At 39.9% G+C, this 15,278-nt stretch overlaps 3 protein-coding genes across 55 annotated transcripts; 1 reads left to right on the top strand and 2 right to left on the bottom strand.

Moving 5' to 3' along the window:
* Positions 1 to 115: 115 nt before the first annotated feature.
* Positions 116 to 9,734, bottom strand: LOC100119168 (ras-related protein Rab-5C). 42 transcript variants are annotated; one of them, XM_032596533.1, is made up of 6 exons: positions 9,421 to 9,734; positions 3,678 to 3,843; positions 3,436 to 3,587; positions 2,967 to 3,183; positions 2,707 to 2,831; positions 116 to 1,356 (listed from the first exon to the last, which is right to left on the bottom strand). In XM_032596533.1, exons 2-5 carry the CDS (start codon positions 3,835 to 3,837, stop codon positions 2,719 to 2,721), a joined length of 642 nt encoding a protein of 213 aa, XP_032452424.1. In that variant the 5' UTR covers positions 3,838 to 3,843; positions 9,421 to 9,734; the 3' UTR covers positions 116 to 1,356; positions 2,707 to 2,718. The 42 variants fall into 42 exon arrangements, 38 of the variants coding, with proteins under 38 accessions (XP_032452424.1, XP_032452443.1, XP_032452442.1 ...); XM_032596552.1 differs by having other exon boundaries at positions 2,683 to 2,831; positions 9,421 to 9,710; XM_032596551.1 differs by having other exon boundaries at positions 2,683 to 2,831; positions 9,172 to 9,702.
* On the top strand, positions 4,543 to 13,313 carry LOC100119206 (kynurenine--oxoglutarate transaminase 3). Of its 12 annotated transcripts, XM_032596524.1 has the most exons (9): positions 9,756 to 9,878; positions 9,954 to 10,186; positions 11,041 to 11,180; positions 11,257 to 11,407; positions 11,700 to 11,936; positions 12,016 to 12,259; positions 12,339 to 12,505; positions 12,581 to 12,931; positions 13,019 to 13,310. In XM_032596524.1, exons 2-9 carry the CDS (start codon positions 10,136 to 10,138, stop codon positions 13,076 to 13,078), a joined length of 1,401 nt encoding a protein of 466 aa, XP_032452415.1. In that variant the 5' UTR covers positions 9,756 to 9,878; positions 9,954 to 10,135; the 3' UTR covers positions 13,079 to 13,310. The 12 variants fall into 12 exon arrangements, with proteins under 12 accessions (XP_031778989.1, XP_032452419.1, XP_032452416.1 ...); XM_031923129.2 differs by lacking the exons at positions 9,756 to 9,878; positions 9,954 to 10,186 and adding an exon at positions 4,543 to 4,717; XM_032596528.1 differs by lacking the exons at positions 9,756 to 9,878; positions 9,954 to 10,186 and adding an exon at positions 7,648 to 7,827.
* LOC100119244 (UPF0605 protein GA14893) lies at positions 12,534 to 14,902 on the bottom strand. The gene is made up of 7 exons (XM_008209846.3): positions 14,713 to 14,902; positions 14,483 to 14,618; positions 14,333 to 14,429; positions 14,093 to 14,268; positions 13,860 to 14,022; positions 13,533 to 13,779; positions 12,534 to 13,419 (listed from the first exon to the last, which is right to left on the bottom strand). The coding sequence occupies exons 1-7, from the start codon at positions 14,760 to 14,762 to the stop codon at positions 13,311 to 13,313; spliced, it is 978 nt and encodes a 325-aa protein (XP_008208068.1). The 5' UTR covers positions 14,763 to 14,902; the 3' UTR covers positions 12,534 to 13,310.
* Between the last annotated feature and the right edge of the window lie 376 nt (positions 14,903 to 15,278).

Genomic DNA, 15,278 nt, shown 5'->3' with positions numbered 1-15,278 from the left:
CCTCGCGAATTCGAAAATCATCCATGCATATTCTAGAAATACTTCTTTACTTTGATTCTTAAATAAAAGAGTGTCAGGTAACTTTTGTTCTAAAATAAAATTAACAAAATCGAAAGCACTTTTTTAAACGTATATTAATTAATTAATTTTAATATACAATTGTACCAATAATAAATTTAATTGCATTTTTATCAAACAAATGCTGTTTTATGCACTCAATATCTTGTATATTAATGAATTTCCAAGTGCACAACATTGGTTTGAGAGCGACATCGTCATATTGTTTGAATGTCGGATGCTCGGATGAAGGCCAGGGTTTGCAAAGGTCATCGTAATCCACGGTGTACTGTATGTTAGGTTCTGATACCAATTTCCTCGAGGACAATAGATATTTTTTAACCAAATCGCACTCTGACAGAAAAATCCTTTCGACATCTACTATAGTATCAGCGAACTCAAATGACTCCTTGCTGAGATCTTGAAGGGCTCTTTTCTTACATTGGCACTGCACAGCAAGTTTTTTGGACATTGTTGACGAAAACGTTGGACAATTGCACTTTATTTTAAAAAAAAAATCATCATAAAGATCCGTAAAGCGAAAGAAACCCTCCGAAGTTGGTCTTGAGAAAAAAAGATAACGTAGAGTTCAAGAGCGTTCGATTTTTTAATATTCACAAGTTTATTTTTTCTCTCTCCTCGTATAATCGTTTATAATTTATAATGATTTTTTATCGATAAAATTAATATACAATATATTTTAGAGTAAAAGTGTTATACACGGTATGATTCCTAACAAAGAGAATGCGTAATAATTATAGCAGCAGGAATGGCCTCTACTATCTTACAAGATTTGCGTGCCAAAATTTTTGTCAATATTATTACCATACATATACGCATATACATGTATATATGTATTTACATATGCATATATACATGTATATTTCAGTGTGTAGTTGTTTCTGTTGTTGTTATTATCATTATTATTATTATTATTATTATTATTATTATTATTATTACTTATTACACAAATCATATCACCTATATGATTTATCTTATCGTGTATTTATATATTTATAACGAACACCGCCCAGTTTTTGCTACTAAAATTACAAACGGGAGTTCCGCGTGCGCGCGATTACAGCAGACCTTAACTTTTTTCTTTCAAAAAAAAGGTGACATCGTTAGATCGCATTGAGGATACGCATATACGTGATTCTCAATCACACGTGTAATAATTGTTCATGTCGCACATTTCACCTCGTACCACTTTTTGTAGTTTATTCCGGTGTATACTCCATTTAAATTCATTGTGGACACATTTATGATGTATTTACTTTTCTTGATTATGGTACAAATCTGAAATCAAACGGAAATCAATATCTATTAATACAAACGGTTGAACCAAGTGCACTATAAAAACAATAAAATAAATAAAACAAAAAAAGTTAGAAACTAATTTGCGTATTATTAAAGATCAAAATCATTTAAGAATAGAAAATCTCTTAGACAACCGGCGCCATTTTGTGTTCCATGGGTTAATAGCAAAGTTAAAACTATCTTTCAGTTCTGTACGAAATTTGTTTTGATACGAGCAGTTATATTAAACAATTTTTGTGTATGTCATACGCAGTTTTATACTTACCGCTCGTTTTTCATACTCTAAGAGCGCAACATACGTTTATATTCTAAACGCTTGGATTATTTCGTCGACCAGCATTATTGTTTTTTAATCTACTACTAACTACTTAACAAATGGAGACAAAAGCCAGAAAACGGAAAATGCATGGAGAGTGTCTTGACAAATAAAAATTTAATTTCATTTTGGCAAGCTACAAATGAATCAAGGATACAAAATGATTGGTTCTTTTTCTAAATTATACATTACATCAGGACGGAGAAAGAAAAAGTAACAATTAGAAAGAATTCGATCCAATAAGGAATCAATCAACAACAAATATGCTTAAGTGTCGAATACAATAGCAATTTTACGTGCATTATCCTTACTATATATGAATGGACAGCGTGAATAAACAATTTAAAAGGTTCCAACTCGAATACCAATATGCACTTGCATGCACACTCTCACGTTTATAAAATCTAAATTACTTGATTCGTTCATCACGCATAAAATCAGTTTCATTGTACAACAATTCATTTATGATGAGCATTTCTCCTTAAACTTAATTCTCTATTCAATACCCTACAGTATTATGATAATAATAATAATAATAATAATAATAATAATAATATTAAAAATTATAATATGTAAAAGCAAGGCTTGCTTGCCTTGAAAATCTGCAATACATTTATAAACGTAATATAATCTGATTAACTAAACTTTGCGATCCCTACTTGGCAATACTAATATAAAAGTGTTTTTGTTTTCATTTCTTGTCTTTTTCTCATGTTTTTTTAGTGTCAATCAGCTTTATCAATTGAGAATTCGGAATCCCAAAGAAGGATATAAATGCGCAGCTATGTGCATTCGAAAAATTATTTCGCCTGCCTTCACCGTTTTTCGTTATAAAAATACATGTCAATGGCGTACAGAGATACACAACACGATATTTATCGCGAACCTCGAGTTCAAGCCATTTTAAAACTGACAATTCGGCCCATTTTCCAGTGATCTCTTCAATTCATTAATGTGAGCATAAATTTAACTACTGCAAAAATAGATACCAATTTAGTGTGTGCAACACATACGGATTTGGTTAATCACTTGCAGCAGTTGCCGGTAGCTGGCTTTTGCCCTTCTGATTCGACTAGTCGGCGCCCTTGCCCACTTGTACTCGCGTTTCCTGCTTGTTCGTTCTTTGGAAGTTTCTTAGCTGTAACAAAATAAACAGAGTTCTATCATATCGTACATTATAGTAAAAAATAATAATAATTTATCAATTCTTTCAAGTTATGGTAGGAAAAAAATCGGCCAAGTTTAAGACTAAATTAAAACAAAAAATTATTACCAATAGCAAGGAATATATCGTTGACGTTCATCGCTGTCTTGGCAGATGTTTCCATAAAGAGGAGGCCGTTCTCGTCGGCGTATGCCTGGGCTTCTTCAAATTCCACGACTCGCTTATTTCCGAGGTCTGCTTTGTTTCCTGCTAGCGCTATCACTATGCTCGGACTGGCTTGCCGTTGTAGTTCTTTCACCCACGTTGTCGCGCGCATAAATGTGTCCTGTATCGAGTGTCAATTCAATGTTAATGCTTTAAATTTGTTCTATTCTTTACGTTTTACATTTGATGTTTTTGTTTAAAAAATTTGCTTGAATTGGTATCAGTTATTATATTGCAATGTGATTGAGCTTGAATAAGAATGATGCATCAAGTAGTATTAATGCAACGATTCATATTAGATTGAAGTATTTCAATCCTTACTTGAATTAAGAGTCACATTTTGACTCTTCTAATATAGAATTAGTAAACTGACCTGATTTGTTATGTCGTACACCACAATAGCTGCCTGTGCTCCACGATAGTACATGGGTGCAAGACTATGATAACGTTCCTGTCCTGCGGTATCCCAAATCTCAAACTTCACAGTCGTCTCATCCAAACAAACAGTTTGTGTCAAAAATGCAGCTGTAAATGGAGAAGGAATTAGAAATGCAAAAGTTTGCTATAACATATGCATGAATCTTGCATTTAGGTAAGAGAAAAGTTTGAACGCACCTCCAATAGTACTTTCTTGGTACTCATGGAATTGACCTTTAACAAACCTCAGTACAAGACTGGATTTTCCAACAGCAGATTCGCCAAGTAATACCAGTTTGAACTGACATATTTTGCCCTGCGTGCCATTTGGCCTCTGGGCCGTACCCCTGTTAGCCATGGTGACCTAGAGAAAAAACAAGAAAGAACAAAATGAAACTTTAGTAAAATCAAAAAGCCTGCGCACTGGGCACATTAGCATCGGAATACAAGTTATCAAACAATTTTCTCAATAAAACTTGATACGATAAAATAAACATGTGTATCATTCGCTACAGTAGATTTAACCAAAAGTCCATTCTACAAGATAACAGTCTATTTATGCTCAAACGGTGCTTCAGATAAGGGACTTATTTGTGCAGAAATGAAATGGCATTTTAATAAAAATCGATATGTGTATTTCCAAAGCACCACAAGCTCGAAAGCTCGGCAACAGAACCTCGAACAGACGACACACGGAGCATCGCAGAAAAACTCGCTCAACCTGATCTCTTATCTCTCTCTCTCTCTCTCTCTCTCTCTCTCTCTCTCTCTCTCTCTCTCTCTCTCTCTCTTCATCGGTAATCAGAAAACTGAGTGTAGTTGTGTATCGCACTAATCTCATAATTTCATTAGCAGCTCTTCAGAGCCTTTGCGTATTTACAAAACATTAGCGGCCAGAATCCTTTCCCGGAGGCGGAATCACGCGCGCACCTATAAGCTCCTTCTCTCTTGCTCGTACGGAAACGCACACAGGCATATACTCATGATACACACACACACACACACACACACACATAACACGGACGAAGTGACTTCGCTCCTGCGCAAATTCTAACGCCAGACTGTGCAACGACAGCAGAAAAGATCTGTATTCATTAGTGGACTCGCGTTCGACGAAGGTCGCGAACGTCGTGATGCTCGCGGAGCTATATATCAATGAAGGAGGCACACTAGTCGCGAGTCTGCGGAATCAATCCTCGCGGAGCCTGCGATATCACGATCGCTTACAACGCGAACAGGTTACATTCACCACGTCTCGTATAAGTATATACTATATGCAATGCACAGCATTTACACACACACGTACACTGGGGACAAGGCGCGTTCGACGATGACACACACAAAACACTATGCTGCAGAAAGAGAGAGAGAGAGAGAGCGCAGCGAACAGAGGTTAGAAATTCACTGCGACTCCGGAATCCCGTACCAGACGGACACGTATTGTATCGTATAGCTATACACGCATACTTGCACACTGACCAGTGTATAGTCTCTCTCTGCCGGATAGTTTGTTTACGTAAGCGAAATCAAAGTCTGCGGCACACACGGCGACGAAATTCGGACGGCGTTACTATACTCTCGCGTAATGATAATCGTGCACTAACACACAGCGACATCGCACTCGGCTCTACAGCGAGCCCTGAACTTGTCACCGCCCCCGCGCGCGGACGTCACACTCCGACGAAGTGTATATGTATAGCGCTCGCTTACCTGATGACTAAACTAAGTATTACTCGGCGTATAAAAAAAGAGCGACGGCGAAGACTTCGAGGAGTTCGCGCTGCGGACGAGTTGACTTCCGGACGTACACTGTTTACCGTATTACCCCTTCCACGAGGCCAGAGTTTTCCCTCCTCCCGCGCGCGCGCGCGCGTATACTCCCACCTCCTTCGTCATCGTCGTCCTGCCCCATCGCGGAAATTCCACTTTCGTCCGTCCGTTCGACTCTCTCGCGTTTTGTGTGAGTATACTGTATGTGTACGTGTCTATATTATCACACACGCATACGTTATCGTCGATTGTTGTGCTGTGCGCGCTTGGAAAAATATATGAGCGTATAAATGACAGGTGTTTGTCTCTCTCTACGAGTGCAGAGTTCGATCGCGCGAGGAAAGTGCCGCTCGGAAAAGTGCAGCGTTTCGCTCGTGTCTTTTCAGGACTCGCGCGCGTATTATAATATACTCTCTCGATGAACGGTTCCGCCCCAGTGACTTTTACGATTTCGGTTTGCTTCTCGCTTTCTCTCTCTCTCTCTCTCTCTGCGGTTCGATACCGTAACTGTTTCTCGATTTTTTCGTCGGCATCCGGAGGAAAATCCTTTTCGAGGTCTACGAGTACGTTTCGGACTCTGAATCGTTAATTTCCCTCTGCTCGAATATTAACTCACTCAAACTGGAAGCTACCTTCGTGGTAATTTAACGTCGAGACTTCCGTCATTAATTTTTCGCCCTCCGTGCTTGGTCTCCAGAATCGATATTTTCATAAAAGATTCATGCGAACGCTTTGGATAAATAAACGATGCCCGCGCGGGGATAAGCTCGGAACGTTCACAACTGACACGCCTGCAGCACGAGGAAGAAGAATAAAAAAAAATTCGACAATCATTGCGCCTCAAATAGTTTGTTTACACGAGCGAAATTATCGTCGCGCATATGCGCCGGCGGATCATAAACGACTAAAATAAGCCTCACTTAAAGCGCCGCCTGCATAACTCGCATCGGTCGGTCTTTCTCTCTCTCTCCCTCTCTAGAGAGAGACGAATCAACTTGAAACGCGCGAGTATAGTACACATGCACATATTCCGAACTGCACAAAGGTGTGTTCGATCACGATCAATTATCAAGAAGTAATGGATATATAGTCGACTTTATACACTTCTACGGGGATAACTCGCTGAGTGTTTTGAATCAGAGCCTGCGAGATAAACAGTACGATTAGTCACCAGGACTGTGGGAACGCGGCTTTGTTTTACGCATAAGCAAATAACCCGACGAAATTCCGAAGAATTCAAATCACGAAGCCGTCGCTGCTGATAACGTATAAGCGCATATTATTCTTAATCCAGTTCCCCATATCGACCTGTCTTTTCCTGAGACTAGCGCTGGTTTTTCTTCACTTCGCGATGTACACCATTGTTTAATTGCTGTAGACGAATTAAAGCACCGAATACGTATAGTCAAAAGAATTATACACACATCTATTACCCACCCTATCACAATATCTCACTCGTGCACGCGCGCGCGTTACATAAAGCGCGCAATCGTTATAATTATAACTCGCAATCATTTTGGAGCAGCAGTAGCTCTAAAGAGATAATACACCAAAGTCGCGCGCGCCGGCGTTTTTCCATGAAAACCGATTTCCAAGTCGCATATTACACACGCCCGTGCGCGAGAAATTACGTTTATTCGCGACGGCCTTGGCATTTTTTCGCGCCTTATTTCTTTTTATTACCGCGCCAAGCAGGCGTTCTACGGCCGGGTTTTTACGATCATATGATCGACGACGTTGTAATAGCAGACAGCGCGACAATCACAATCGACGCGGAAATTCCGAGCGGATACAGACTCGTTGACAGACGTCGATTAAGCGCAGTGATTACACGTACAGGAGTGGAGAACCTCAGGGCGCACATGCCGACCTCGATGTCGTCGGCTGCGCAGCTGAGTATAGAGGCAGAGCTCGTTCCTGCTCTGCGCTTTCCAAAACAAAGGAAAGGAAAAATAGCACGATCCTCTCGGCTGCTTCTCCGTCGTCGAAATATATAACTAAGCACACTTCATCTTCACGCGTCGGACTTTCGACCACTTCTGCCGCTACTGCTGCGAGTAACCGAATCACGCGGCTGATCGTCGTCGCTGCTCCAGATTGCAAAACTCTCTGGCAAGTGTTGTAGTACACAAAAAGCAACAAAAAGTGTCTATCGCAGCGATTCGCCGATCTCGGAACTCAAAACAAACTCATGTGTACGCACACACAGACGAGCTAACACACGGATACGCGCAGAAACGAAGAAATAAAGAAGCGGAGAGTTGCGAGTGAATACATTGCATTGAGCAATATATACTGCGCGAGATTCGAGCGATTATTGTAACAGGGGGTCGTCGGGACGTGCCATTGTTTTCGCGCGACGATGATGATGCGTTCGCGCGCGGAAAAGAAAAATAAAGGAGTAGGTGGACGCGCGCGGGGAAGAGACAAAGACGCGCCGTCTTTATTTCGCGCTGACTGATATCATCTCGCTCTTGCAGTATACGAGCATCGGAGCTCTGGCACAACGTCGACGAGACGACATCAGACTCTCGCTCCATCTGGATATCTCCCGTACACACTACACCTCGCTGTGTGAGTGAGTATGTACACAAGCACACAGGTTCTCTGGAAACAGGTGACTTGCACAAGGCTGCTCGAGAAATCTCTGTGCTGGTGTGTATACACACGGCCTAACCTATAAAACTGGACGAGCAGAGCTCTCGTATAGGCAGTGCGCTATTGGGTGACTTTAACACCTCTTCCCGATCAAATACGTGTCGAACAACAACGGCGTCGAGCACACTCGGGAAAAAAAATCACACACTCTCGGCGACGGATCCTCCTCGGTACAGTACACGTCGGGCGTGTGTACGTGTACGTGTGAGTGAGCAGAACGGAGCGGAGCAGAGCAGAGCGAAGCGAGACCGAGAGATAATCCGCATCAGCAGTCAGCACACTCTGCTGCGCCACTTTCCTATATACCTCCATCTCTCTCGCTCTGGAGATCATACTATCCGCGCACAGTGGCTCTGTCGTCGCGTTTCGATATCGGAGCCGCAGCTCCGAAACGAAAAAATGAGCCACGCGTGCTGGGCAGCAGATAAAATAGAATATGCGCGAGAGAAAAGTGCACACTTGGAGGCCGTCGCCGTCGAGGCGCGATATAGTATGTATAGAGAGATACACAGTCATGGGCGCCGCCGCGCACGCACACATCCGCGTCCGTCGTTCGTATGGGTGTGTGTGTGGATGTAGCTATGTATAGAGTCGTATATATACCGTATGTAGCACAGTGAGAGAGAAAGAGAGAGAGAAAGAGAGAGAGAGAGAGAGAGAGAGAGAGAGAGAGAGACAAAGCGAGAGTATGGGTGTATGGACGACGGCTGCGGGAGGAAGATTTACCCCGGGTGATGCGACGAGGTCGAGAGCAGCTGCAGCGGATGAGCAGGCGGCGGCTGCGACTAGCCCTTCCTTCTATACACTCGAGCTGCTGCTGCTGCTGCTGTTTCGATCGTTCTCTCCGCCCCTCGCTGATGATGGCGAGCTGCACGAACACTTGTGATATTCCGCGTCGTCGAAGAGAGAGACACACGGCAGCTCTCGCGCGCGCGGACCTTATCAGTCGCATGCACACAGACACGCGAAGATATATCCTCGTCGGAGCGAGAATATAAGTACGATACGAAGCTACACTGCTGCGCTGCTGCTGCTGCTACTCGTTGTCGTCGTCGTCGTCGGCCCTCTTGCACGCGCGCGCGCACTGAGACGACGTAGTGTCGAGTCCGTCCGTCGATCCTGTATACGTATACACACACACAGCGCGCACCCACACACCCTTTCCGTATACTGTGCTGTGTCGCTGTGCGTCTCTCTCTCTCTCTCTTTCTCTACCTCTCTCGCAGGCTCTATTGCTATATACTTATACTACTCGCCTACTTACCAACGGGACTACACTGAACACTCGCTCTCTGCGACGATGATGGGGAACCCGCGGCTAATGCACGCGCTGTACGTATTCGGCTAGACGATTCGAGCTGCTCTCCCTGGAGAAGCTGCGGATCTCGCAAATGACGACGATGAGCGTATCAGCAGCTCGTCGAACACACACATTCACACGCACACTATAGACCGGCGTAGGTATAACAAATGACGGCCAGACAAAGAAGATGAAAGAAGCAGACACACGCACCGTTCGGGCCTGGAACCGAGCTGGATGAGCAGCTGAGAGGTTATTGGAGAGCTGCTGGCCGTGTTCACGGTACTCGGGACTTCGCCTACTGGCCCCTGTCACTTTGCTCGAACATCGGGTATTGGCACTCTATTCTATATACTTGCACAGTGGAGCGGCCTCTCAAGAGAGAGAGAGAGAGAGCATGTATGTTTGCGCGAACCAGCGAGATGAGCTTCGGATAGACGTATCCTTGTTGCACTCGCGGTTCTCGCGTCGGACTGTCTCGCTCGCGAGCCCATTCTTTTCCATGTGCGGTTCGGGCTCCTCGTTTCTTAACAGTGATATTTTTTCAGCTTCCACCGTTCCCCGAGTCTTGTTATAAGGAATGATTATAAAGATGGCGGAGCGCGGGAGTTTTTGAACTGGTGCTACAGACCGAGACGTTTTCTCACCGAATGTCTTGTGTAGAACTACGAGTGATTATTATTATAAAATCAAATATTTTTTGCTAGTTCTTTACTGAATCATAGCTATTTTATTCTAATATTCAGGCAGGTAAATCTTTCAAATTGATCTGAATAAGTATTTGTGCATTGAAGGACAAGTTTGAAGCTACGTGGCCTTTTCAAGGTGACCATCATGGTCAAGGACCATCTGTGAAAGTGTATATAGGTAATAGATTTTCGGGTAGTCGTATTATAACGCTCGAGTTCTTCAGATCTTTATTGACGCCATGGTGAACATAAAACAACGAGTCCATTCCATATTTTTTATTTTCATTGTTGTAAGTTTTAAATTTCCTCGTGAGTATTTTTTTATAACCATTTAATCTCATGTTATTTTTATTTTTTTTACGAATTATTTTATCATAATAAAACGATACTTTCCGTTCTAAAAAGACTGATAAAAGATCAAATTTTAATATCAGCCTCGACATCAAATAGCAGGTCTGCCTTTAGTCTGGCAATAACTCAATACTTAATTGCGCGTCGTAACAAGTTATATTAAAACCATATCGTGAGTCGCGTATATAGTGTCAAATTTTTCCTCCCGAACATCTGTGGAGAATTGAGCGAGTATTATTGTAAGACGCTGTGAGCAACCTGTTGAGATATCAGCTGTTTGGCTGCCAGTCTTCATTTCCCGATCAGAGCAGCTGGTCGCGTGCTTAGGTACTTTGCACTGTCTCCGCACGGATCGTCGGCCGTTTTTACGTAGGTAGTCGCTCGCGTGCGTTTTTCCCGTATCCTCGCTACTTATTCGCGACTGTCGTGCGAACCGAGCAATTTCGCACAGTGGTTTTATAGTTGAGGAGAGCTCAATTTTCCCGCCAACCCATTATGTAAGTCTTGGGATATAATATTCAATATGGATCAACCATAATGCTTCATTGTTTTCATTCTGTTTGATTTGGAGATTCATGAGTTTGTTTAACATAGAGATAATGTCAGTACTAACCAAGCGATGATATAGTCTGGTTCTTAGCGTTTAAGAGAACGATTGATAATTATAACCTGTAAACAAGGCTAGTTATACTTTGACAAACGTTATTGCAAGCTCTGACTTTTTTGTAAACTCAGTAGGAATCTGTGTATTAATTGTGTTTTGTGATAACCTTTTTATATTTTTCTCTTTCAGATGTTGTCTCGAGTTCCATTACTCAAAGCTGCTGCTACTGCGCAACCGCTCAACAATTCCCTTGGGTCGATATACAAATTAGCAACCATGTCTAAATTCGATTTGCCTGATCGGTTTATAGGAAATGACAAATCAGTATGGTAGGTATCAAAAGGCAATTCGAATCGATCAAGTTGTGATTTTATTTCCATGAGTTTAATAACTTTTTCTTTGCAGGGTTGAGTATATTGGACTCGCTCTCAAGTACAAACCATTGAATCTTGGACAAGGTTTTCCTGATTTTCATGCACCGGAAAATGTTAGAAAAGCTTTGGCTGCTACGACACTCAGTGATAATCCTCTCTTGAATCAGTATACCAGAGGTTTCGTAAGTAAATTATATTTTCATTACAAATACTTTAATGAATACATTACAATTATTATTTTGCCTAAAAATTGTACTAAATACTTTAATTTTACCATGTGCGTAAGTCCAAAACATGTTTCCCCTGCTTAATACCCATTTGTACTCAGTCATTAAAACTTGAATGTCATGCAATTTATTATCAAGTGCTTGATTCATACACAGAACATGATTGTGCAATCACAGTGACTGTTTCTTATCTGCTTTTTAACTAGCTCAGGGAAATAAATCTGATATAGCTCTGGGAAATTTTTAGGGGCATCCAAGATTAATAAATGCTATTGCCAAATTGTATTCCAAAGTTTTGAACCGAACTTTAGATGCAAACAATGAAATCCTTGTTACCTCTGGAGCATACGAAGCGTTGTATGCTACTCTCCAAGGTCACACTTCACCAGGAGATGAGTGGATTATTATTGAGCCCTTTTTTGATTGCTATGAACCAATGATTAGAATGGCAGGAGGTGTTCCTAAATTTATCGCTTTAAAACCAGTAATTATATAGTTTGCAATTTTTATCAATATTTATACAACATTATGAAAATTGGACACTTAAAAAAAGCTTCTTTTAGACAAAAACTAGTGGCAAAATCTCCTCTGGGGACTGGGTTTATGATAAAAAAGAAATGGCAAGTTTATTCAATGAAAAAACCAAAGGTATAATTGTTAATACTCCACATAATCCAGTAGGTAAAGTATTTACTCGAGAAGAGTTGGAATTCATTGCTGATCTTGCAAAGAAGTGGAATGTTCTTGTAGTATCAGATGAAGTATATGAATGGATGGTTTACAAACCCTATGAGCATATTAGAATGGGTAATTAACTGACTAGAATTCTCCACATCCAATTTGATAGTGGTCATCAATCATTGAATTTCATCTGGTTTATTTTTAGCAACACTGCCTGATATGTATGAGCGTACTATTACGATTGGATCTGCAGGTAAAACTTTTAGTGTGACAGGTTGGAAAATTGGCTGGGCTTACGGACCAGCTAATCTATTAAAAAATTTACAAGTCGTTCATCAAAATACTGTATACACTTGTTCAACGCCAATCCAAGTAAAGAACATATAATATTTTTTGCGTATGTAGGGTTTTTAAAATAAATGTATACCACGTTCATTTATATCTTAGGAAGCTGTTGCAATAGGATTTGAGGAAGAACTAAAACGATTTGGACAGCCAGATTGTTATTTTACTAGTCTTGCAGCAGAACTTTTGCCAAAACGAGATTATATGGCCAAATTTCTGACAGAAGTTGGTATGTCTCCAACCATACCCGAGGGTGGATATTTCATGGTAGCTAACTGGACCGCGTTAGAAAACAAAGTTAAACTTAATGAAGAAACTGACAAGTACAAAGATTATAGATTCACTAAGTGGATGACCAAAAATGTTGGTGTACAGGGCATTCCTCCATCAGCTTTTTACAGTGAAGAGCATAAGCATTTAGGAGAAGATAACGTTCGTTACTGTTTTATCAAGGTACATAGATTATGGAAAAAATATTTTTACTTCTGTATCTTTATTCAAATTTTTATATATTATACTTTCATTTTGAACACTTTGCAGAAAGATGAAAATTTGAAAAAAGCCGCGGAAACTCTAATGAAATGGAAATCACAGCAGTAAAAGTTACAGGATCAAAAGATGAGAGATGCCATTGCTGTTTTGTGCAGTCAATGTGATTGAATAATGTACAAAGGATTGCGAATTTTGCACATTTTATAAGATAACTCTTAAGTATTAGGCGTTATTTGAAATTACGTGATAAAGAGATATTATTTTAGATACCAGAAGTTTGTTAATATTGTTTCCATGCGTTTGTTATTTAATATACTATTTACAATAAAAATCTACACACTTATTTTACTGGTTGTTCAGATTTTTCGCACTTCAATTTGTGAGAAAATAGTTGCTCTTCGATGTAGTGATGCGCATTTTTGGAACTGTATCCGTAGGTCTTGCCAATTCTGAAAATGACAGCAAAATCGTTTTATTTATTCTTTTGAATATACTTAAATATATTTTCTCAGCATACAATAGTAAGAATCATCAATATAGTTAAAGCCTCCTTCTTTCTTACTTGTACTTTGCTCCAGGAACGTGACCGGTGTAAGTCGGCATTAGTGCTGTATCTTTCTTATAAATTTCATGATTTTTCACAGGAATGTAAGAATTTTCCGACGTTTCGGTTCTAACTCTTACAGGAGCCCATTCGGTTCTTTTCTTATACAAATAATTCGATGTGAAGTCGCGTAATCCATCGGACGTCATATTTTTATGAGTTTTTCCAAAGTGCGTGTTTCGGTATGGTCGATATCCAGTATATCCTAATAATCATTTTTTAAGTAAAAATTAGTTTTGTGATGGACAAATCACATGAAATATATGGCATTCCAAAACGCCTCACCATTGATGAAATATTTTTGCGAGTTAAGATTATCCATAAAGTATGGGGATGTATTGTAGTCCTTAGGTTTTTCAAATTTTTCATCCACTGGAATAGTTCTCTGTAAACCAGCGTACTCAGGGCGAACATCGATCAACGGCAATTTAAATTTGCTTCGAAGTAGCTATACATATAGGAGATCAAAACTTTATTTTTCATTTTGTGTTATAATAAATGTGCTGTCGTAAATTTACCAGGCGCTCTTCTAAAGTTTCCGGATGTTTCTTGCCGCTTTGCAAATCGATAATTGTTTTTAAACGATCCATCGATGCTTTTCTCTTTACTCGCTGTCTTTCGAAGGCTGCAACCCCTTGAATAGCTTGAATTTCAAAGGGCTTATCGCGCACATCAGCCATATTTGGCACAAAACCTGGAAAATATTTACTTGTTATGAATTTTTGTTTTATTATTCAATTGTATAGCATTTATCATACCATCGTAAGAAGAAACCATTGGATGTGCATATACAGCGTCAGTTCTATCAGAGCGCGAGTTGACGATATCGATGTCCTCTTTTGTAGGTTTGACCACCTGTAATTTAGCTTTGCAATATTTTTTTAGACATCACTCAACTTTGCACATACCTCGTAATCTTTTGCGTTATCCACGAGAACAAGTTTCTCTGCATGATTTATAGTTGGGTCGAGTAACAGTTTATGCGTCAGGCTACCATAATTTTCGCCGCACATAAATTGATGCTGAGGACAGTATCCTGCGTATCTAAAAGCACGTGAAATAAACAATTAACATTTTCAAAAACCATTACTGATAACAATTTTGTATTTTGCATGTATAAATGATTTATAATGTTTACCCAGGCACATAATGAGGCTCGCTTTTTTTAAGTATTTCTACTCCAACCATTTTTGTTCTTAATTAAATTTAATATTTACAATTAGTTTTTTTTTATTTTTATAATCTCATGTTTGAATAAAGTTAACCATTAATTTTGAATGTGTCATGATATGCGATATAGGTAGTAACGTTTGTAAACCAAAACACGATCAGTAAATATTTATACCTAAAGGTTGTTAATTATTTTGTACTGACTACTTACAAGATTAACATTACGTTCTGTTTTTTTTAATTCATAAATGTAACATTGCTTCTGTGCCGTAACAAACTATTGGAATAGCAAAGGAATTCCATTACTGTCGGTCGGTCAACCCAGTGGTTGAGTTGAACTACTTCTCGTCAGGTGGAGTCACAATATGCGGATCATGTTCAGACCTTATAAAACCTTATAAATTCTGTAAAATTAGAGCATATAAAAAGGTAGAAAAAGCTTTGTTTTGTGAATTTTTTTGATATATACGTATATAGATTTACTGCGCTGTTTAATCTGGCTTCAATTACAATAATTCTATGAATGAAATTATT

This window comes from Nasonia vitripennis, chromosome 2 (genome assembly GCF_009193385.2).
Source record: "Nasonia vitripennis strain AsymCx chromosome 2, Nvit_psr_1.1, whole genome shotgun sequence".
Taxonomy (NCBI): Eukaryota; Metazoa; Arthropoda; class Insecta; order Hymenoptera; family Pteromalidae; genus Nasonia; species Nasonia vitripennis.
Note: the sequence above shows the minus strand (reverse complement) of the source record. Positions and strands in the feature narration are given on the sequence as shown.

Bases quoted from the DNA above. Each gene is read 5' to 3' on its own strand.
- LOC100119168 (XM_032596543.1), bottom strand. From the start codon at position 4,320: ATGAGATTAGTGCGATACACAACTACACTCAGTTTTCTGATTACCGAT. The intron at 3,844-4,155 runs GTTCTGTTGCCG...TTTTTTCTCTAG, and splicing joins CCGTGTGTCGTCTGTTCGAG to GTCACCATGGCTAACAGGGG. The intron at 3,588-3,677 runs GTGCGTTCAAAC...CTCCATTTACAG, and splicing joins CCAAGAAAGTACTATTGGAG to CTGCATTTTTGACACAAACT.
- LOC100119206 (XM_031923129.2), top strand. From the start codon at position 4,613: ATGCTCGCGGAGCTATATATCAATGAAGGAGGCACACTAGTCGCGAGT. The intron at 11,937-12,015 runs GTAATTATATAG...AGCTTCTTTTAG, and splicing joins AATTTATCGCTTTAAAACCA to ACAAAAACTAGTGGCAAAAT. The intron at 12,260-12,338 runs GTAATTAACTGA...GTTTATTTTTAG, and splicing joins CTATGAGCATATTAGAATGG to CAACACTGCCTGATATGTAT.
- LOC100119244 (XM_008209846.3), bottom strand. From the start codon at position 14,762: ATGGTTGGAGTAGAAATACTTAAAAAAAGCGAGCCTCATTATGTGCCT. The intron at 14,023-14,092 runs GTAAATTTACGA...CTATATGTATAG, and splicing joins AAACTTTAGAAGAGCGCCTG to CTACTTCGAAGCAAATTTAA. The intron at 13,780-13,859 runs GTGAGGCGTTTT...AATGATTATTAG, and splicing joins GCAAAAATATTTCATCAATG to GATATACTGGATATCGACCA.